The sequence below is a fragment of the Anolis carolinensis genome, chromosome 2, assembly GCF_035594765.1.
Source record: "Anolis carolinensis isolate JA03-04 chromosome 2, rAnoCar3.1.pri, whole genome shotgun sequence".
NCBI classification, from domain to species: domain Eukaryota; kingdom Metazoa; phylum Chordata; class Lepidosauria; order Squamata; family Dactyloidae; genus Anolis; species Anolis carolinensis.
This window is the reverse complement of record NC_085842.1, coordinates 71,250,699-71,273,539: the sequence shown is the minus strand read 5'-3', so window position 1 is coordinate 71,273,539 and position 22,841 is coordinate 71,250,699. Positions and strand designations below refer to the sequence as shown.

The 22,841-nt window shown below is 42.6% G+C and overlaps 1 protein-coding gene and 1 long non-coding RNA gene across 3 annotated transcripts in view; one reads left to right on the top strand and one right to left on the bottom strand.

Moving 5' to 3' along the window:
* fam120a (family with sequence similarity 120 member A) overlaps positions 1-2,818 on the bottom strand; it is an 89,297-nt gene extending 86,479 nt beyond the window's left edge. Inside the window, exon 1 of one of the 2 annotated variants that reach the window (XM_062969954.1) lies at positions 2,098-2,818. In XM_062969954.1, coding sequence (XP_062826024.1) covers positions 2,098-2,571 — 474 coding nt within the window. In that variant the 5' untranslated portion in view covers positions 2,572-2,818. The remainder of the gene's footprint in view (positions 1-2,097) is intronic. The other variant, XM_062969953.1, reaches the window with a different exon arrangement.
* Positions 2,819-3,212: 394 nt separating this feature from the next.
* On the top strand, positions 3,213-19,523 carry LOC134296061 (uncharacterized). Its single transcript, XR_010002632.1, has 2 exons — positions 3,213-12,424; positions 19,142-19,523. It is a non-coding gene; the product is annotated as an uncharacterized LOC134296061 (long non-coding RNA).
* Positions 19,524-22,841: the final 3,318 nt, after the last annotated feature.

The following is a 22,841-nucleotide window of genomic DNA, read 5'->3' as shown; positions in this document are numbered from 1 at the left end:
GGGCCTACAGTGGAAAATGTGGGGGAAAGAATGGTAAATTGGGCTTGTGGGTGCATGATGGCAGAGGAAAGGAGTCGACAATGAAAAAAGAGGGGGTAAGGATGGCAAATTAGGGCAGGAAGTGCAAGATGGCACAGGAAAGAGGAGCAATGAGACAGCCGTTAAAGTGGTGTCAAACTGCATTAATTCTACAGTGTCCATGCAACCAAGGTTTCCTCAGGCAGGAAATCTTCTGATGTGTTTTTGCCAGTTCCTTCCTCTGGAAACATAGAATCACAGAATTGGAAAAGACCATAAAGGCCATCCATTGGCAGCCTTCCATCCAAGGACTGACTACGGCTGGCCCTTCTTGGCAAAGGGGGGGGGGGGTGGAAGAGAGGGGGGGCAAAAGGCAATGGTGGATGGGCATTATTTCATGACAGAGCACTAGGGCAGGGGTGCACGATATCAGAGGAACAGTTCCTGCAGTGGGAAAGGGGGTGAATGAGCGACAGAGAGTGAAGCAGGGAGAGCAAGATGGCACAGGAAAGGGGACCACTGAAATCTGGCGAATCAAGCTGTGTCCAGCTGCATGAATCCTACAGTGCTGATGCCACCAAGGAAGGATTTTGCCAGTTCTGAAAAAGAGAGCCTACAGCACCTGGTATCCATTGGCAGCCTCCCATCCAAGTACTGGCCTTTCTGACTAAGAAGTGGGGTGAAAGAGAGGGGGAGGAGGCATTAGTGGGTGGGCATTGCCTCATGCCAGAACAGGGGGTGCAAGAATGCAGAAGAAGGGGGGAACTGGTGCAAGAGTGGCATGAGCGAGGGGCAGCAGTAAGGGGGGGGGGGAGAAGGTATATGTTATTGCTGTTTTAAATTGCTTGTTTTATGATGTTTTATACTTATTATCAATGTATTTGGATTGTGGTTTACATGATTTTAACATGTTGTAAACCACTTTTGGTCCGGTGAGGGAGAAAGGCGGAATATAAAGATTTATTACTATCGTCATCATCATAATCATCACTATTACGTGGCAGAGTGGGGCAGGGATACAGAAAGGAGGACACTGGTGCAATGAGTGGTAAAAAGAGTAAAAGACAGGAGCAAGAGACGGGGGGAGCAATGGTGGATGGGCATAGAATGGAAGATGGCAGAGGAAAGGGTTCAGCAATGGAGAAGGAAGAGAGAAAAGAATAAAGTGGAGTAAGGGGTGAAAGGTGGTACGGAAAAGGCACAATGAGTGGGGAAAATGCCTGGGGAAAGAGAGGCAATGATGGGAATTCTGTCATGCCAGGGCCTAGCTTGGGAGATGGCTGAGAAAAGGGGCCAGCAGTGGAGAAGGAAGGGAGGAATGGAGTGGGGGGAAAGGCTGGGACAAGAGAGGCAATTATGGATGGGCATTCCTTCGTGCCAAAGCATTGGGGCCTGGCATGGGAGATGGCATAGGAAAGGAGCCAGCAATGGAGATGGAAGGGAGAGAGTAATAGAATGGAGCATGGGGTGCAAGATAGTAAGGAAAAGGTGCAATGAGTGGGGGAAAGGTTGGGGCAAGAGAGGCCTCAATCGATTGATCGTGCCAGAGCACTGGGACCTAGCGTGGGACGATGGCAGAGGAAAGGGCCCAGCAGTGGAGAAGGAAGAGAGAGAGAGAGAGCAAAGGAATGGAGTATGGGGCGCAAGATGGTACAGAAAAGGTGCAAAGAGTGGAGAAAAAGCCTGGGGCAAGAGAGGCAACGATGGATGTGCCCATCCATCCATTCCCTCATGCCAGAGTACTGGAGATGGCAGAGGAATGGGACCAGCAGTGGAAAAGCAAGGGAGAGAGTAATTGAGTGGAGTAAGGGGTGCAATGAGTGGGGGGGGGGGGGGGAGCTGGGGCAAGAGGCGGCGATGGATGGGCATTCCCTCGTGCCAGAGCATTGGGGCCCGGCACGTGAGGTGGCAGAGGAAAGGGGGCGCTGGTGCACGAGTGGGGCCAAGCAAGGGTGGGCTGTCATGGCCTCGTGCCAGGCGGAGGAGAGCAGGAAGCGGGCCTGCTCCTGTTCCTCCTCCTGCTCCTTCGTGGCCTGGCTCTCCTTCCTCCTCCTGCTGCTCCTCCTCCGGCCGCCTTACCTTGATGTGGAAGCGGATGAGGGCGAGGCGGATGCAGTGGGCCATGCAGACGGGCGGGAGGAACCAGACCTTGGGCGGCGGGGTGCCCTTGTTCTGGACGTGGGAGACGATCTGCTGGGCGGTCTGCCGCTCGTTGCCCTGCCGCTTGACCCACTCGTGGAGGCGGCCCTTCTCGAGGGCGCCGTTGAAGAAGACGAAGAGCTCGATGTTGCCGTGGAAGCAGGCCTTGGCCAGCGCCGCCAGGTAGCCCAGCATGTGGTTCCACTGCCCGCCGCTGACCCAGTCCGTGTAGAAGCCCCCGTAGAGCCGGTGCAGGCAGTTCTCGGCGTCCACCAGGAGCCGCAGCGGGGTCTGCGGGGGCCTCTGCCGCCCGCCGCCCACCAGGCTGCCCCGGGCCAGCTTCTGCAGCTCCACCGGCACCACCGCGCTCGGGCAGTGCTTCTCGATGTAGTCCTGGAAGCCCTGCACCCCCATGGCGGCCAGGGAGGAAGGAGACGGAGCGGGGAGACTGGCCGGGCTTCTGCCTTTCCCTTCGGGGCTGGCGAGTGGCGGGGATCCGCGATCGGGGTGGGGGGGTGGGTGGTGGTGGCAGCAGGAGTTCCCTTCTCCTCCTCCTCCTCCTTCAGGGGGGAGTCGTGTGCATTTGTGGGGGGCTCATGGCTCCTGCTGCCGCTCCCGCCATGTGCTGCTCCTCTCACAGAGACATGGCTCAGAACTGCTGCTGGCGGAGGGAGGGAGGGAGGGAGAGAGAGAGAAGGAGGGAGGAGGAAAGGAAGGAAGGGGAAAAGGAGCAGGGAGGAGGAGGAGAGAGCCACACAGGAAGCCAACCCACTTTATTATTTTTTTCTCTCTCTCTCTTGCGGAACAGGCGGGACTTGGCTACTTCGGGAGGGTGGGAAAGGGGGGCAGGGAGGGAAGGAAGGAAGGAAGGGAGGGGGGCAAGGCGGGCCCCGCGGCTCCCTACCCCTCCGCCAGGCCCAGGGGCGCCTCCTGCCCTCCGCCCGCCCGGCCTGCAGCACCCTCCGCGGCCCAGCCGCTTCTCTTCCTCTGGCTGCTCCCGCCGCCGCCGCCCTGCAGCTGGGCGCCGGGCCTGTTGCATAACCCGCGCATGCGCCCTCCCAGGCGGGAAGGAGCCGGCGGCGAGGGGGATTGGACCAGGAAGGGCCTCCTCCTCCTCCTCGCAAAGCGGAAATGAGAGAAGGAGGGGAGTGGGCTTGCAAGAAGCGCCCTGTGGGGCTTAGCGGGCGCCTCCGTGCTTGCAAAGAGGCCACACGTCTGCCCAGCTTATTGAATCATAGAGTTGGATTGGCCATCCAGTCCAATCCCATTCGGCCAAGAAGCAGGAAAATCGCATTCAAAGCACCCCCGACAGATAGCCATCCAGCCTCTGCTTTAAAGCAAAGAAGAAGCCTCCACCTCACTCCAGGGCAGAGAGTTCCGCTGCTGAACAGCTCTCCTAATGTTCAGGTGGAATCTCCTTTTCTGTAGTTTGAAGCCGTTGTTCTGTATCTTAGTCTCCAGAACAGCAGAAAACAAGCTTGCTCCCTCCTCCCTATGGCTTCCCCTCACATATTTATACATGGCCCTCATCATGTCTCCTCTCCGCCTTCTCTTCTGCAGGCTAAACCTGCCCAGCTCTTTAAGCCGCTCCTCATAGCGCTTGTTCTCCAGACCCTTGATCATTTTAGTCGCCCTCCTCTGGACACTTTCCAGCTTGTCAACATCTCCCTTCAACTGCAGTGCCCAGAACTGGACACAGTATTCTAGGTGTGGTCCGATCAAGGCAGAATAGAGGGGTAGCATGACTTCCCCGGATCTAGACACTATACTCCTATTGATGCGGGCAAAAATCCTATTGGCTTTTTAAGCCACTGCATTGCATTATTAGCTCATGTTTAACTTGTTGTCCACGAGGACTCCCAAGATCTTTTTCACACGTACTGCTGTCGAGCCAGGCGTCCTCTATTCTGCATCTTTGCATTCCATTTTTTCTGCCTAAGTGGAGTATCTTGCATTTGTCCCTGTTGAACTTCATTTTGTTAGTTTCAGCCCATCTCTCTAGTCTGTTAAGATCATTTTGAATTCTGTTCCTGTCTTCTGGAGTGTTAGATATCCCTCCCAATTTGGTGTTGTCTCCAAGCTTGATAATTCTGCCTTCTAACCCTTCATCTCATTAATAATGATGTTGGACAGAACCGGGCCCAGGACAGAACCCTACAGCAGTTCACTCGTCACTTCTTTCCAGGATGAAGAGGAAGTGCTGGCGAGCACCCTTTGGGGTTTGTTCACTTAGCCAATTACAGATCCACCTAACTTGCCCTGCAGCAGGCACCTCCTGGGTTTGTCCTTTCAGGGAGCAGGTGCCACATGATCTTGGAAACTAAGCAGGGTCAGCCTCAGGTAATACTTCAGTGGGAGGCTGCCAACAGACACCAGGTTCTGGAGCAGGCATGGGCAAACTTTGGCCCTCCAGGTGCTTTGGACTCCAGCTCCCACAATTCCTAGCAGTCTTAGACCCCTTTCTTTTCCACCTCAGCTGCTTAAACATCTGGAGGGCCGGAGTTTGCCTATGCCTGTTCTAGAGGAAGGAACTGGCCAAGCCATCTTCAAGGAAACCTTGGCCGCACTCATATGACAATAAATGCAGTTTGACACCACCATGGCTCAGGCCTAAGAAATCATGGGAGTTGCAGTTTTTATAATGCTTGTACCCTTCCTTTGCAAAGAATGCCAGCTATTCTCCAAACTACACCTCCCATGATTCCTTAACACTTAGCCATGGCAGTTTAAACAGCATTAATTCCACAGTGTAGATGCAGCCCCAATAGAAATTCCTAGGATTACCATAAATCAACAGGCAACTTGCAAATTACCTACGCACAAAAATATGTGTAGGGCTGCTAACATGCATCTGGTGCAGTGGACTCTAGGCCACAACACCGCAGCCACAGCCAGCCTTTCAAGACACTAGAAGTCTTCATTTGGCTTTTAATATAAATTAGACTGCATTTTATATTAAATGGTATGTGTGTGATCTAGATATTGCCAGGCTCCCAGGTTCTGGCAGTCCCAGGCAGCATATCTGGTGTTGAAGTTGCCCACCCTAATATTAACCCATTTGAATGTTCCATCTGAGGAAGTAGATTCAGTCTACAAAAGCTTATGCTACCAACTTCATTCTCTTGGTCTCTAAGGTGCTATAAGATCCCTTTGCATACTGATATAATGTTAGGCTTTGCCCATACCACTCTTCACCATGGTACTTAGTGCCAGGATAATGTTTGAGAGGCAAATTCTGTGCTTCAGTGCACAACTAACTCCAATAGGGTAGGCACAGATACATTTATTTAAACTTTCATACCATATTCGGATCTGAGGATAACAAGTGAAACAATAAAATACATGTTACTAGTGTTGTGTCAAATAACATTTAATAACCTCAATAATAAAGCTCCGGCTTGTAAAATAAGGCTGAGTGTCTGCTAATTGAGAAGAAGACCAGAAAGTCAAGAAATTTGTGTTGAGCAAGAGGTTTCTGCCCTATAATCAGGCCAGAAACCAGACAGAATCAGATACTCAGGGCTGAAGTCATCTTAATGCTCATCACGAAATCTCACCTTTGCATGCATGGCCCAAACCCATAGGGTTCTTTCATAAACTAACTTTAGGAGAACGCCCTATAATTTAGAAGTGTGACAGGTGTTATGTGTGTAATGTGAAATGGCTAACATTCTAGAAGACAATAGTAATTTTCACCCTGTATTAAACAGGTGTGCAAATTAATATAATAGCTTTCTAGAATGTGAGCCATTTTATTTATTTTATTTATTTATATATATGGATTATATGAGTCCACACTGCCAGATAATCTGGGCTAAACAAAAAACCTGGGATCAGATCCTGGGATATAGAGTCTGTCTGGAAGGGCCTATAGACTATATTTTAGAGGACAGCAAACAACCCATTTATTTCTTGGTCAAGAAAGTGCTATGAAATTCATGGAGTTGCCATAAGTTGACAGGTGGCTTGAAGATACATATGCATGCATTAAAGAGGTAGCTGTCATACTCCAAATTTAAAACTATTGAGTTCCTTGTTCATTAGTTATACTGTATGTTTAAAAATACTTATTTGCTTTGCCTCCAGAAAAGGAATTACTCAAGGTAGCTTGCGCATTAATAGCAAACACACAAAATCCAACAGTCAATAAATAAAATTAAGCAGCAGTAAGGTCAAAGACTCACTAGCAGAATACAAATAAAGGAGATGAAGGTCAAATACTCACTAGCCAAATACAAATAAAAAAGGAGATGAAGATCAAAGACTCACTAGCCAAATACAAATTAAAAAAGAGATGACGTATCTTCCTAGGGCAAATAATTCCACATGCAGACTTCTGTCTTGAAACATTGTATTTTTTGATCCTAGCCATACTTCCAAAGAGAACAGCACATACAAAACAACCTCCACAGGTAGATAAGATCTTCTCAAGAAATAACAAAAAACCAACAAGAGTATCCAATCTTTGGACTTTTCTGGATCTTTAGGCTAGCTCTTTCAAAAATACAAAGCAACTTTTCTGAGCGACCTAGTCAGATGCTGAAGAAAACTTGCACATCCTTGTGTAATTTTAGTTTACCCACATTTTGAATTTCATGTTATTGCATGGACTGACATAGGTGCCATATCTACAAACCACCTAAAACCTAGTTATCTTACTTATTCTCAGAGCTCTCCTGCATCCTCCACGAACTCAAAGGTAACTATGCTGGAAGTCCAGTGATGTTTACTGAATCTTGTTTCTCCGTAATAACCAAGAGATAAGAGCAAGTAAGCAGGGGCTATAACTGACATCTAAAAACCTTATTACTAAAAATCAAAGCACCATCCAAGAGTACATAAATACTGTATGTATGACTGTAAAGTTATACAGAACTGCCCAGTAGTGACATAGCTATTCAATAAGACAATTCTTTGAGGACATAAATAGTTGATTTTGTCTAATACAGCATTCCAACAATCCACACACAGGTGTCACATTAAAGCCGTTTTTAAAAGGCCTCAAACATTACAATAATACAAACATGAAATGCATTGGGATACAAAGATAATGAACATGATTTTTCAGCCCTTTGAGCACAAGTGTCGATAGCAGAATTCAACAGAAGTTAATAGTCTGCTTCTAGGGGGACATAGGTGAACATTGTTTCAATAAGCACAGTTATATCTTAACTGCAGGAGGACTTGCCTTCATACTTTTCCTGTTGAAAGAAATGAGACGTGAATAAGCTTAATTGGCTAGATTGTGCCCTTAAATTTGCTTGCTGATGCAGTTCACTAGAAGGCACAACTAAGACTTTGTGTGCCAGCTGTGCCCTTACCTTGGCAGGTCTGACTTGGCCACGGTGGTCCACGCTCTGGTCACATCCCGATTGGATTGCTGCAACGCGCTTTACGTGGGGCTGCCTTTGAAGATGGCCTGGAAGCTCCAATTAGTACAACGAGTGGCAGCCAGATTAATAACTGGGGCGACATACAGGGAGCGTACTACTCCCTTGTTAAGCCAGCTCCACTGGTTGCCAATTTGCTACTGAGCCCAATTCAAAGTGCTGGTCTTGGCCTACAAAGCCCTAAACAGTTCTGGTCCAACTTACCTGTCCGAACGTATCTTCCCCTATGAGCCCATGAGAACCTTAAGATCATCTGGGGAGGCCCTGCTCTCAGTCCCACCCACCTCACAGGCGTGGCTGGTGGGGATGAGAGACAGGGCCTTCTCGGTGGTGGCTCCCCGGCTGTGGAACTCCCTCCCCAGTGACATCCGGCAGGCTCCATCCCTCCTGGGGTTCAGAAAAAAACTGAAGACCTGACTATGTATGCAGGCGTTTGAAGAATAGTATGTGTTGGCTTCGACACGGTCTGAATTAAGGCTTTTGTATAAGGTCCAGTGGATGAATGGCATAAGCACTTTGCACTGTTTTAAACTTTGTATACTGTATTTTATGACTGTTTTAACTGTTTTAACATTTTAGTTCATTGTATTATGGTGTAACGGCATTAATTGCCACTTGTCAGCCACCCTGAGTCCCCTCGGGTGAGAAGGGCAGGGTATAAATGATTGAAATAAAATAAATAAATAAGGCAAAGTGACATAAATGGGGTTGCCATATACAAGATTCTGAACCAACAGAGTCAAATACTGTATAAATCAGAAAGCCAATTATTTATTCTATACTGGGTTTGTAGGTTTTTGTAGTAGCTAGCTACCCCTCTTCCCCCCCCCCCCCCCCCCACACACACACACATTGCTACCATCTATCAGATTTTCTCAAGGAAGAATCAATGGAAGTCATTATCTTAACGGCTTTTTGACTTAACAGTGACAGCATCAGATACCAGCTCTAGGGGAAAGGAAACATACTGATTCCCACCTTAACAGACATTTATTATGGCCCTTGGTTAAGATAGGTCAGTGAAGTGGTGGAATGGAGACCAGATTGGAAAGGAGCTATCTAAATTAATAGAAGCACTTTGTAGCACATCTGCAGACCTCGTGTTGAAGGAATTAAGGTAAGAAAACTGGTTACTAATTAAAGACATTTGAGGGGTTGGGTTGGGAGGAGGCAGGGAGAGAATAGTCAAGCTTTAAATTTAGTGTCACACTGTTTTTCTCAAATCTTTCTATCGAAAGCCTCTATCTGTATCTTATTTTTTCTTCCTCCTTGTTATATTCACAGTTTGGATTAGGCCTTCCTGAAGTTGCTTCAATAAATTTAATCTGATCACACATTTAAGACTATCTTCTGACTTGGCTTTGAGATTTACTTCCACTTAAATGTGCTTAAGCTTGTGGTGGCAGCATATGTTAGGGGTTGAGTTGTATTTCATTTTCCCAAAACTGATTAATTTACATGGAAACAAAAACTTTACACCTGCTGTGTGTTTCCACTACCAAATTCATTATCTATATAGAAATCTCAAACTGACCCTCACCATTTAACAATCACCTATACCATGGTATTTCTGATATATTTCTATTGATGTAAAAAGTTGACAAACAAGGAATCTGAGAAAAAAAAAGAAAAGGAACAATTTATTTGAAAAGTGGTGCTAGTGTAAGTTTTTGGGATACCATAGACTACCAGAAAGCAAATAAATGGGTCATAGAACAGATCAAGCCGGAAACTAGAGTGATAAAAATTCAAAATAAATACCAAAATAAAAGCAAAATGCAAAGCTAACTCAAGATATACACACACACACACATACATTCATGCATACACACACACACACATACATTCATGCATACACACACACACACACACACACACACATATATACACACACATACATACTCATTTTAGATCCTCATGGGTTAGAAACAAGGTAACACAGGAGTTGTAAGCTGTTGATGGAGAGAAAGCAATTATGTTGGTATCAGTTTCTTGGAAGAGAGAATTCCACAGACTGCAGACAATCATTAAGAAAGATCTCTAGCAGCCACACGGGGCTTCAGAAAGTGTAGACATTTGAAGCAATGTTGATGACATTAAGGCTTAGAAAAGCATATATACTTCTTGCATCAGATGCCAGTGTTGTGTACTGTGAACAAAACCAATGCTTTTGATTGAAAATGACATGAAACCAATGAAACTCATAGTTGAAATTCTTGAGGTTCCATTTTTTCTGCACCACTTGTAGTTTCCAAACCATCTTGGATATCAATCTCATGTTCAATATATTGCAATAATTGAGATGGGAGATGACCAGGCTATGAATCACCACAGTTAAATGAAAGGCACAGCTGCAATTCCAGCTTAAAAACTGATAAAGGACACTGTGCACCACACAAAGATCACCAGAGCCTTTAGTAACAATGATGATCCAAAAATACTCCCCAGACTATAAAGTTATTCTTTAGGCTGAGTGAAACCTTTTCCAAAAACAAACTGCACCACTTTTATTTAAACTTAGGGCGGTTCCACACAGCCCTTTAACCCGGGAGCAATTGGGGTTGATAAACCTGATTGCGCCTGGGTTAAAGTTCACACATGCTCCAGAAAGTGTGTGCTTTTCTGAGGGGGAGGGTGTCCACATGCTCTGCGGGACTTTTCGGCAGGGCACCAGGACACAAAACAACCACCCCTCCCAGAAAAGCCTTTAAAAATAAAATAACTTACCTGGCCACAGTCCTCCCTTCTCTCCTGGTGTGTAGAAATGATGAGCCAGGAGAAGGGGGGGAGGAGGAAAATCACTCCTGCCCCCTTTTTCCTGGTACGCACTAGGAGAGCTCAGGAGAAGGGGGAATGGCAGCCGGGTAAGTTAGTTTCTATTTTAAAGGTTTTTCTGGGGGGTCTTTTGGGAGGGGTTGGGGGCTGTCTTGAGTTTCTTGGCCTCAAGGAGCCCAAGAAACCCGAAACAGATGTGTAGATGTTGTTCCGCGCGATCCTCGGGCCCATCTACACAGCGCCCACAGATGGAAAAACATGGATCTTTCCAGCTGACAAATTACCTTGGGACAAAGCAGGGTTTTTCTCTTTGTCCCGAGTGAATTTGTTTTTATGTGAAAATGTGGAAGCTCGCGCTTTTAAGGGGCTGTCTGAATGCACCCTTAGGAACTGTCTATCAATGTCTCTCTCTCTTGTCTGTGTTGCATCTGTTAAGTCTTGAGTTCATGATTATTCATTTTTAAAATCATCCTGCCTTCCTCCTAGTATAGGGCCCAAGGAAGCTTACAAAAATACAAGAAGGCTTACAAAAAAAAGTACAGCTAAATCATATTTGATATAAAGAAATTTAAAAGTAAGATTTTCTATCAAAACACTAAACCAAAACAGCTGAAAACTTTCAAACATAGTAAAAAGAACAAAATCATAATATGGCACATTTAAAGATCCTTCTGTCACACCAAATTAAGAACCAAAGACCTATCTAAATAAAATGATATTGCCTACTGGCAGACAGAGCCAAACTGGTTATCCATGGGAGAAAATTCAAAAAGTAGAGAGTGGCTACCGAAAAGCTTGTTCTCTAGTCTTCACCAACCACACAAATGCCATGTAGCACTTTGAAGGTCATCATCAGTACTGAACCATACCCTAAACCGACCTATTGTAGAAAAAGACAAAATCATGGAGCTTAGGCATGTCCAATACAGTCACTGTATTTCTTAGCTCTGAAAAGGAGAAAGAATTGTTGGTCAACAGCATGCTAATGATAAAATACTCTTGATCACTAAATTATCCTGCTTTAGATCAGGCTGCGCAATATGTCAGCCATATACATAACCAGGACATTTTTATGTTTCAATGATGCCGGCTGCTACTGCAAGAGCAGCAGCAAACACAACTGTGCTTTCCATGTAATTGGTTGCCTCTGCAGCATGGGAGCAAATGTGTTCAAAAGGCTTTTAACAATCATGGTTGCTTCTGTTTTAAATCAAGGAATGGTGAAGCACCTCTGGCTCATGAACTGACTTCCAAATTGAAACTTTAGAGTTCGGACAGAACTACGAAACTCCAAATTAAAGACAACTCAAGAAGGAGATTTTCACAATTGGACCGAGATCTTAAACCAAAACCTTCCACAATAGAAAGTACATTCTGTGTCCCCTCTTTTAAGAAGAGCACTGAAACCACGTACTCTATTTCAAAAGAACACCACACATGGATTTCTTCCTTAAACTCAGCCTGCTACCCCTTTCTTGGCACATGTAATCATCCACGAGAAGGAAGGATCAAGCACATGCGCTGTTTTTCAAAGTGGGAGTCATCCAACAATATTGGCATAGAAAGAGCTCTGGAACAACTGCAGATCACACAAGCTTCAGTGACAGAGTTGCAATCACAGCAATTTTATTCTCAAAATATCTTGCAAAACATCTTAGGATCTCTTCCTACTGAGGCATCTATTGAAACATGACAAAAGTTAGATTTTAGAATGTTTTTAATTATTCAGAGACCCTCCACTAGATAACACAAAGTGGATGCAATGGTGTAGAGAAAAGTGCTTACTTATCACGATCACCACAGGATAGGGTCAGTAATGAAATCATAGTAGGGTTTAGTGTATTTTTATGTGTTTCTAATACCTCCCGGTGTGTTCCATTATCTTCAGCTGAAAAAGTTAGTCTCAGGAACTGCACAGACACTGCTAAGGACTAAACTATTCTGGAGCAATCAGGTCAACCAACTTGCTCATCTCTTATCTCACAGATCGACATAGGCTAGCTAGAAAATGCCACTGAACTCAATAGAACCCTCTGGAATCCATCAATTACCAAGTATGGATCCACTCAACAAATTCAAGACCTTTGAAAAGTGAAGACACAGTGAGTTCAAAGTTCAACAGTAAATTATTTAAATATATTAAGAGAAAGTTGTTTGGAACATGTGATTTTTTGTTTTTATTTTTATTAAAACTGCACTTTTAAACTGCTATCTTGTTGTCTAACATAGAGAAACACATTCCAGTGTGAACTGCTGTATAAATTGGGCTGATGGCATGTTTATAGATCCATGTGATGGGCATGGAGTCCTGATATACTGGGTCTGGTGACCTCAGTGTGATTGTCAGGGGTTCCTCAATACCAAATCCTAAATTGCCTGCATTGCCTCAGGCACAGAAACTGCTAGGCAACTGTTTGGATAGTTGGGTTGTTGTGAGCTTTCCAGGCTGTATGGCCATGTTCCAGAAGCATTCTCTCCTGATGCTTCGCCCACATCTATGGCAGGCATCCTCAGAGGTTGTGAGGTATATTAAACTAAGCAAGGGAGGTTTATATATCTGTGGAAGGTCCAGGGTGGGAGAAAGAACTCTTCTCTGTTGGAGGCCAATGCGAATGTTGTAATTAATCACCTTGATTAGCATTGATGGCCATGAATGTTTGAATAGTTGTGTTAATGTTTGCCAAAAACATTGCTAATTTGTCCTGTTTGTGTAACACAGAATACAAACTCTTCCGCTTGGCTCAGAGAAAAAGAAAAAAAGCCCTCTTAACCTCAATGACATCCGCTCCCCAGCCCTTACATTGCTGGACTGATGTTGGGGGACACAGCAGGGGAAAACCGGTACCCCTGAGTGTCTCTCTTACATTTTGCTCATACAGGGGCTCCTCGTCCACAATAAAATCATGAATAAGGGGAATGTTGTTATGAACCAATCTAGCATAAAACAAGGGCACCTACATGCCCAAAGGAACACTGGAAGAAGAGGAAACTTTTGATCCTATGATTGGTTGGGGAAGGAGAGATTGAGGTTTGGAAAAGCTTTAGAAAAAAATAAATCCAATGACATTGTGGACCCATGTTAGCTTTGGGGTCTAATAGCATAGTAGTTTGAATGTTGGATTACAACTCTGAACAGCAGGGTTTTCGAATCCCCACTTGTCCATGGAAACTCACTGAGATATACTTAATCTCAGCAAAACCCGTGATAGTTTTACCTTAATGATCTAGAGGTTCGCAACAAAAAACTTTGGAGATAATTCCATTCCATTTTTAACTCCACAATTTTGTATAACCCATTCTATTTTTCTCTGCTTGCTAAAGAAATCACAACGCTTTGTAGTACTGTAGTCTTTTAACTTCAGTAGTAGCCTGTCTCCTTTTGTCTCACTATTTTTTTTTTACTCCTGTTCAGATTGCAACTATTAACGTTATTCTCCTTGCTAATTAAACCCAGTTTATCAAATCTACTCTGGACAGATCTTATTGGTTATGCTTTCCAATTGCTATAATGCAAATTAACCTTAATTATCTAAAAAATCAATATCTGGAAAGCCATGTCTGCCACACCCTGTCTTAAAGAAACCAGTTTTTTAAAAACATATTCTAGTAGGTATACTTTCATTTCAAGAAAAACAATTCTCATTTCTACCAATGGTACTTTATAAACAATAAAAGTAATACCTGCTACACTCATGGATAAAACCCATGTTAGACCTGAGAAATAGACCAGTCTCATTTCTGGATGAATAATGGCATTTCAGTGATGCCAGTGATGGATGCCAAAGTCAGCGATAGCATCCTCTCGTGTAACTGCTTCCAATATCATGAGTGATAACTTTCAACCACATGGCCCAGATTTAGCTTCGGATGCTAGCCGGCATTGCGGTAGCACACAGTTTATCCTGTAATGTCAACATTGTGTCTTTTCCCCCTATATGCTACACATCTGTCTAGAGTTGCCCTAGACTAAATATTATTTTGCTAAAGAAATAGTCATCAGTGTTATTCTCACAGAAGAGACTATACCATTTTCTTTTCCTCCTCCCTCACTCCCAAATTTAGAGGCTTCATAGATTAACAGTATATTCAACAGCTTTTCTGATGAATCACTTTGAAAAACAAGTCTATGATGACATGCTACTAATTAGTATTTCTATCAGAGTAAATACTTTTGAACACTCTCATGAAGTTGGGATAGAAGTGTTTGAAGAAATACACATATAATTGCTTGTCCCATATAGAGGATGTGCTTTGTACACTTAAGAATTTTAATTTTCTAGCTTTGGATTTGATCTACCAAGGATAGGGGAGATCGAAGTCTTAAAAGGTAAGCCTTCAGCATTTAGTTCACAAAGTATGCTATAATAGGTAGTATAAGAATCTACACTAATGTAAATGTAGGTAATTCTATGGGCATACTCTAGTTAAGAACTGTGATATGTCCTTTGTTTCCTTACTTCTATATTACTTGGAATGAATGTTCCTACCTTTCCCTATGGGATTCTTAAGTTTACCTTGGACCCCCTTTAAACATCTTTTGTTGCCACAGACCACCAAGACTCAGCTCAAGATTTAAAGCTCTAAAGAGCATTAAATATTTATTTAAAGTCTTGCGAGTTGGAGAGAAGGGAGAAATAAGTAAGTGCACACACTACTATTACAATATTCTTACTGGAATGATCCCATACAAATGATGGTGATGATAGTAGTAGTAGTAGTAATATCAAAACACTAAACCATGGCCTAATATTACTTGTTAATTTAATTAATTAATTAATTAATTAATTAATAGCAGAAGCTTGTATTCTGAGTTCTGATTCAAGATTTCTATTTTATTGGATTGAGTCCAAAAAATTCCAAACTGAATTCAGGCCTAGTTTGAAACACTGATTCAGAGTCTGTACTGGATCAAGTGTGATGGCTTGCACAGCTATATTAAAATAAAGTAAAGTTAGTAAAGATTAAGTAACGAGCTCATTTTGCTTTTCTCTTAACTTTTAAATATTAGTTTTTAATGGCCTGATTTTAACACATTACTTGCAAAGTCAAATGTTCCATGCTGTCTCCCGTTCTCTCTACATGTGTTGTGTGTTTAATTGTACACATGCAGTAATGCCATCAATATATAGCAGAAAGACCAAGGCCAAAACGCATCGCTCCAACATCAACAATTACACACTTAAAAAGACAATTTTTGAAGCATCTTTCCATATTTTAATGTAGTACATAAGGGAAAAAAGTGTTGTGGTTATCTCTGAGCAGTTAGACTCAATTTAACCCTCTCTGGGGGAGATTCCACCAAAATCAGCAGAGTAGCAAAAGCAAAGCTTTCAAATGCAACAGTTACTTACACTGGCGAGCAAGAGAAGCCTTTTTAGGATTGCAATGGACTGCAGAGTCTCAATAAAAGTTCAAAAAGTATTTATTTAGGTAAAAAGAACTCCATTGTAGATAGAAAGGCTTGGGAGCTGTCTAGATTAGTATAGACTGGTTTCTAAGGAAAAATAAGTAAGGAAAAATAACAAACATCTACATAGTTACATCTTGCCAGGAGAGATGGCAGGATGCTGCTTGTTAGCTTGAAGAACAAAGGGAGAAGAGGGCCAAAATAGTTCCAACCGCATGGTCCAGTTTATTGGGGCCATAAAAGACACTCTGACCAATTGGAAGTTAGTGCCCCTAAAGATTCACATTTCTACCAACTTCAAAGTAAGGGATGTGACGTAAACAGAATAGAGTGAAACACAGTAAAGCCTATCTAGGCATGCTTTGGAAAACAGGGAAAGGATTCCCTCAATCTAACACTATCATCTATCTAACTACATTTGGACTTGAGTAGTCCAGGATGATTTCCCAACAAAAAGAAACGATAGAAGGGAGCCTAGACACTTACCAGTTTGAATATCTACATTAGAATTAAGAATGATTCCAGAAACATATATGTGAAAGGGATGATTATCCCCAAACCACACAGGTTCAAATGTTCTGACAATGTTTCAGGTCAGAGTTACATCATATTTGGATTAATGTCTCTGTATTTCAGAGATCAATTGTGAGCTTTCTATGAGATTCTATATTTTTTATTTTGTGGGTTGAATTTCCTGGATAGACAGTTCTGTTGAAACATTACCACATGGAAGTAATCACAGGCTCACTGAACAAAAGGTATTCCATGAATTCCAAAGGGTGTGCTACTAACATTCAGGGTAAGAGAGAATTTTAGAGAGCAACTGGACTTTTCCTGTACTCTGCTTTACTTCTGACAACAATTCCTGTCATTATTTCTTTTTACAAATAAAGCAATGCCTGTAGAGCTGATGAAATATTACAAAGAATAGTCATTCAATAGATAACTTATTTAATCAATCTGCTGCCAAATGGTATTTGATAAATACTTCACCAATTGCTGATATAGCAGAATTTCACCGCTATTCATTTTGACAATAAAGATGAGAAGTATTCAACACCCTTTCTTGATCTTGAAATAGGTATTACAATTCAAGTATATTACACCATCAAATGTAATGCACACCTCAATTTTGAAAGTGTACATTACAAAAAAAAAAAGGATTTGCTGTCGAATGTAGTGTGAGGTACCAGTGGCTGCAAAAACAAAAACAAAAACAAACGGTGAGAAGTTGTGTCCCTTCATCAGGACTGGTAAGATGCTGGCAGTGGCCCTGAAAAGGCTGGTGGGAAGCTGCACTTATCCCACCTGCTCCATTGGGCAAGAGATCCTGACTAGGAACAGAGGAGTGAGAGGTGGTTATGGTTGCAAAAAAGTTGGTGGGAAGTCACACACCTCAGCCGGCTTCTCACCAGGCCTGGCAGAGCGACATAGTTTCCCATCAGCATTTTCATGGCCACTGCCATCTCTCCTTCCTTTGTCCATATCCGGGATATCTTACCCAATGGCATAGGATGGGCTTACGAGTGTTATTCTAATATGCCATTATGTTTAATGCGTACCTCAATTTTGGCGATGTAATTTTGCAAAAAGTGCACATTAGACTCGAGTAAATATGATATCTAGTTGTGCTTACATCCATTTGCAATTGAGTATACAGGGTGTTTCAAAAAGATGAACCTGTTTTGAAATCACTATATCTTTGCTATCATGAATTGCTCATGAATGATGCTCTTACCTCTTGAAAGGGTGGCACATAGAGTTTCAAATTATTATTGCTAGATGCCTCTCCTGGTGCACAAACAGCCCCTAGCCTCAGTCATTCCAAAGATGGCAACCTCACAACACAATTTGCAAGCTTGGTTGGTGGGAACGTGAGAAAGGGCCTTCACTGCCTCTCTACTTTGGAACTCCTTGCCCTGGGGAAGTGAAACCTGTATTAAAGACAAACCTCATGGAAAGCCATTAATCATGGTCACCAATGACAACCAAAATAGGGTGGATGACATGATTTATGTAGTCCTGTGCCAAAAATAGCAAACAGTAACAGAATCACTGGAAATTTGAATCACTGGAAATAATAAATAAGGGAGGCAAACGTTGTTTAAAACATGCATAGAGCCATCCAGCATCAAATTGTCCTCCTAACACTTCTGTTTTCTATTGTGGGGCAGAAACAGTAGTGTTAGTTGGTAGTAGTAGAGAGCACAGCTTTCTTTTTTGCAGTTTTCTACCTGAAATGGAACATCTAGGAGAAAATATATAATTTGATCTAGGTTCAGTCTGTATGAGGACCCTACTGTCCCAGTTGAACCTAGCCGGGCTTCAAAGAATTTAGAAGAGATCCTCTCATAGTCCATCTACACTGCAGTTTGACACCACATCAATTGCCTCTGCTCAGTGCTAGGCTAAAGACCTTCTGCATCTTCTAACTCTCATGATTCTCATTGGGTCATGCCAGTTAAAGTGGATTCAAACTGAATTAATACTACAGTGTAGATCAGGGGTTCCCAAACTAAGGCCCTGTGCCAGATGCGGCCCTCCAAGGTCATTTACCTGGCCCCCGCCCATAGTTTTAGACTTAGGCTTGCCCAAAGTCTGAAATGACTTGAGGGCACACAACAAAAACAATCGTAATTAACTTGACTATTTCATTGGCCAGAAGCAGTCCCACACTCCCCATTGAAATCCTGATAGGTTTATGTTGGTTAAAATTGTTTTTATTTTTAAATATTGTATTGTTCTTTCATTGTTGTTGTTCTTTTTTGTACTACAAATAAGACATGTGCAGTGTGCATAGGAATTTGTTCGGGGGTTTTTTTTTTTCAAATGATAATTCGGCCCCTCAACAGTCTGAAGGATTGTGGACAGGCCCTCTGCTTTAAAAGTTTGAGGGCCGCTGGTGTAGATAGATACACCATCAATCTCACAGGCACATCTTGTGAGGATGAATGACAAAGACTTTTTCAGTGGCTGCTCCCAGCCTGTGGAACTCCTTTTGTAGACCAACTAGGTAGAGCTTCCCTGTTATCCTTCTGCCTGCAGGGAAATACCTTTTCATTCAGGTGGACATTATTCAGGTGACAGGTAGCTGAGGAAAGGGCTTTTAATTGAGTAGAGCTATGTTATTCAATTGCTGTGTTTTTAAAAATCCAATAGTGTTTAATATCTTTACTCATTTACTTGTGCTCTGACATTATAATTTCTGTCTATTTTCATCTGTGTCTATTTTAACCCTGTGAAGTACCCAGAGTGCCTGTCCTGGGAGAAGGTCAGGATATAAGCAAAAAAATATTGTGTTAGTTTAATAGTGTCTTAATACCATAATTTCCTTCATAATATTTTAACATTATAAGCCTTTATTTCTGACCTGTGTTTTATTTTTATCTATGTTGTGAACTTGGACCGCAAGAAGATCCAACCAGTCCATCCTCCAGGAAATAATGCCCAACTGCTCACTGGAGGGAAGGAAATTAGAGGCAAAGATGAAGTATTTTGGCCACATCGTGAGAAGACAGGAAAACTTGGAGAAGATCATGATGCTGGGGAAAAAGGAAGAGGGGCTGACCAAGGGCAAGATGGATGGTTGGTATTCTTGAAGTGACTGGCTTGACCTTGAAGGAGCTGGGGGTGGCAACGGCCGACAAGAAACTGGTGTGGGCTGGTCCATGAGGTCACGAAGAGTCGGAAGCAACTGAACAAATAAACAACAACAACATGTTGTGAACTACCTCAAATTGCCTAGTTCTAGCAGAAAGGCAAGGTATAACTCAAATAAATAAATATAAAATTAATATTCCTAATTTGCTTTATTTCTAACTTACATTGCATCATCAGATGCATCAAAAAGAGGTCACAGTCACTAACCATATTCTTTATATGTTGCATAGCATTCTTAGGTGCGAAAATAGAGGTACGTAACTCTTGGGAGCCTGACCATAGAAACTGTATTACTGTACTGCTCCCATTAAGTGAAGCTTAAACAGCAACTATTACTGAACAAACGTCTAAATAGATATAATAGGAAAAGCTTTCCTTTACTGGAGTATATGGGTCTTAGTTTTCCTGATGGACCCTAGACATAGGTCAAACTTTGATCCTCCCTGCTTCATAAACATCATAGATATTTGGAGGGTCTCTCTTTAATTTCATTTATAAAATAAATCAGAACTGTGGGCACCTTTGATCTCCTCCTCAGGAAAGTACAGAAGAGAAGAACATGTTGCTAAGCAACTGTGTGCAGTAGAATGAAACTTGTGGAAATCGGGAAGAAGGCGGAGGGAGCAATGAAGGAATGAATGGTCCAAAATTGCAAAGAGAATGAAGCAGCAATATATGCAGCACAGCAATCACTTTAAAAAAAACTTTCTAAGAAAATAAGAAGACATGAAAAACACGAGTACAAAAATCTCACATCGGTACAACCTTAGCCTTACACTCGAGGAAAACAACGACAGAAATAAAACACATCAGGTTGTCTCCACCACAGCTTTCTATCTGCAGAGGAACCCGTATTTTATTTTAGTTCTTTTTACAGTAGGCAAAAGTTATTTTTAGCTGAACTCACAATTGTTCAGCAGCGTGAGTGTCAGGCCCACACGCTGAGATGCTCCAACATATGCGTCTAGAGACTTTGGCTCAGTCACTGTGTTATCTTTGATATTTTATGAAACATACTATAATACCGTAGTTCCTTAGGCATGTGATGGGGCTCTCTAGGAGAGTTTAGGGCAGGCATAAATGCTTTTATCCTAGAATTAGGCAGAGCGATGTAGCTGCTTCAGGCAGCAAATTTGGGATGCCACAAAAGGATAGCAAAATAAAAATTCCATTTGTTATTACTGTTTGTGGCTGCCAAAAATGGCATGAAAGGATTTTGTTCTGCCACATGGCCAAAAAAATTATGCTGGCTTTTGTTATTATGCACAATTTCATTTGCAGCTTCATCTGTGGCAGCAAAATGTCTTGTGTCAATTCCGGATTTATTTTATCCCGTGTTTACTTATTGCCAATATGCTAGCCTTCTTCGTTCAGGCCTCACCCAATAATTCTGTCCAGCAGAGTTATGTTCTTTTTATTTAATTATTTTTCCAGAGGATTATTATTATTATTATTGTTCCTAAGATGCAGTCTTAAAGAATGTGTGAGGCCATACAAGGCTTAGACTGCAAGGTTATTCTTTTCATCTGAAAGTACAGGTCACTGAAATTAATACAAAGTATTTCAAAGGAGTCATGTACAGGATTACATGCTGGGATTCCCTTTGAGCTATTTTCCTCTAAGCCAGGGTGAACATGCTCTGGATCCCAATGGCCCACACAAGCTAATTTTAAACTTAATACAGGGCTCTTGAGGACTAGCTGCACGAACGCCATTTTGATGGCAAGAAATAACATTGAGCCATTCCTAGTTTCCTTTTTAAAAACTTGGGGGAGTGTGTTTTTCTTTCAGGTGGAAGACTCCCAGGACACTATATTTAAAGGTACTTAAAGTTTTTTTCAGCCAAACATAGGGGGGGGGGGGTTTCTAGTGAAATGACAGGAGTAGTGAAGGCATAGACTTCCACAACGAGGTCTGTGGCTTGTATTAATGCTGCTCTCCCAAGAATGGGAAGCTCCGATGTTCCAGAGGTTGTCAGAGGTTTTTATTCTTCAGTGATCAGAGAAGGATGTCTGGGGAAGGTTCCCAAATATGACATGCTCTTCTAGTGGAGTCCACCCATATTTTATCATATAACACAAACAATGTTGTTTGCTTTTATTGGCTCAGTGTAAACAATTGACTTCTCACTGGTTTCATGTACATACATTTTTTTAATATTGACAGCTGTGATTGGCAAATCATGTATGGCAAGAATCTCAATAAAGTTTTATTGGTGATTTTAAGTTGTGGCCTGCTGGTCATGTCCTATTCCCCCTCTGTTGCCTGCGCTTTCCACAAAAGGCAAAGAGTGACAGGGAGAGACAATGGTTGATGGTGTTTGATGAGGGGTCATATGGATTAAAAGTGGTAGGTCGCCCTTAGGTGATGGGATTTCATTGTCTCCTCTCAATAAGACAATGGGGAATTGCACCTGGATGATGTGATTCCCAATCTCTCTTAAATGGGATTGTTCTTTTTGCCAAATGCTTGGCTGCCAATCAGAGGTTTGGCTATTGTCTTAATCTGGAATTTTCTGTTCCCTGCATGTGAACCTGCTATTTTGTTGGGGGAGGGAAAGGCAGGGCTCCAAGCAGGATAGGCAGGGTTTTTTACGCCCTTAGGAGAGATGGTATTCTGAACTATCACCTTGACTTTTGATTTTTGGACTACAATATCATCAAGTGACCCTTAAATAGGAGACCTATCCAGTTTGTAGACCACCCCACCCAAGAGTCGTGTATATAGCTGGCAGTTATTTGGAACTCAAATGTGTAAGTAAAGTTCAGTAGAAACAGAACTCTATCACCCCCCTTTTCACACAATACAATTAGATTGAGATTATTTTACTTCAACTTCCATGTAAACATCTCATGGAAACCTAGAGTGTGCTGTTTAGTAAGAAGAATTTAAAATTCTCAACTGGAGAACTCTAGTACCTCATCAAATTAGGAGCCATATACAATGCAGCCATCTAAGTTAAAGGAGAACCTTAGTGCTAACATTGTGGAGTATGGGAGTGCAAAAGGGCTATAGAAGTGCTGTTGGGAGGTTTTGAAAAGCAACCTAGTAGAAAACCAACACAGAGACTATTTAGAAGGCATCTGCAATGTAGAATTAATGCAGTATGTCACCATTTTAACTGCCCTAGCTCAATGCTATGTTATCTTGGGAGTTGTAGTTTTACAAGATCTTTAGCCTTTTTTGCCAAAAAGTGTTGGTGTCTTATCAAACTACAACTCACAGGGTTCCATAGCATTGAGCCATGGAACTAGTGTCAAACTGCATTAATTCCACAGTGTAGATGCACCCTTAGTCATGTCTTTCCTAGTGCAATGCTGAATATGAGTTACATGTCCCCTTCTGACCCTGCAATCTATGTATTAAAATTGCCATGTGGAGAAGCATTTTCAACCATTTCTCTCCAAATGATAGACTGCCGTACACTTTAGGAGACTTATCAGCTCTTAACC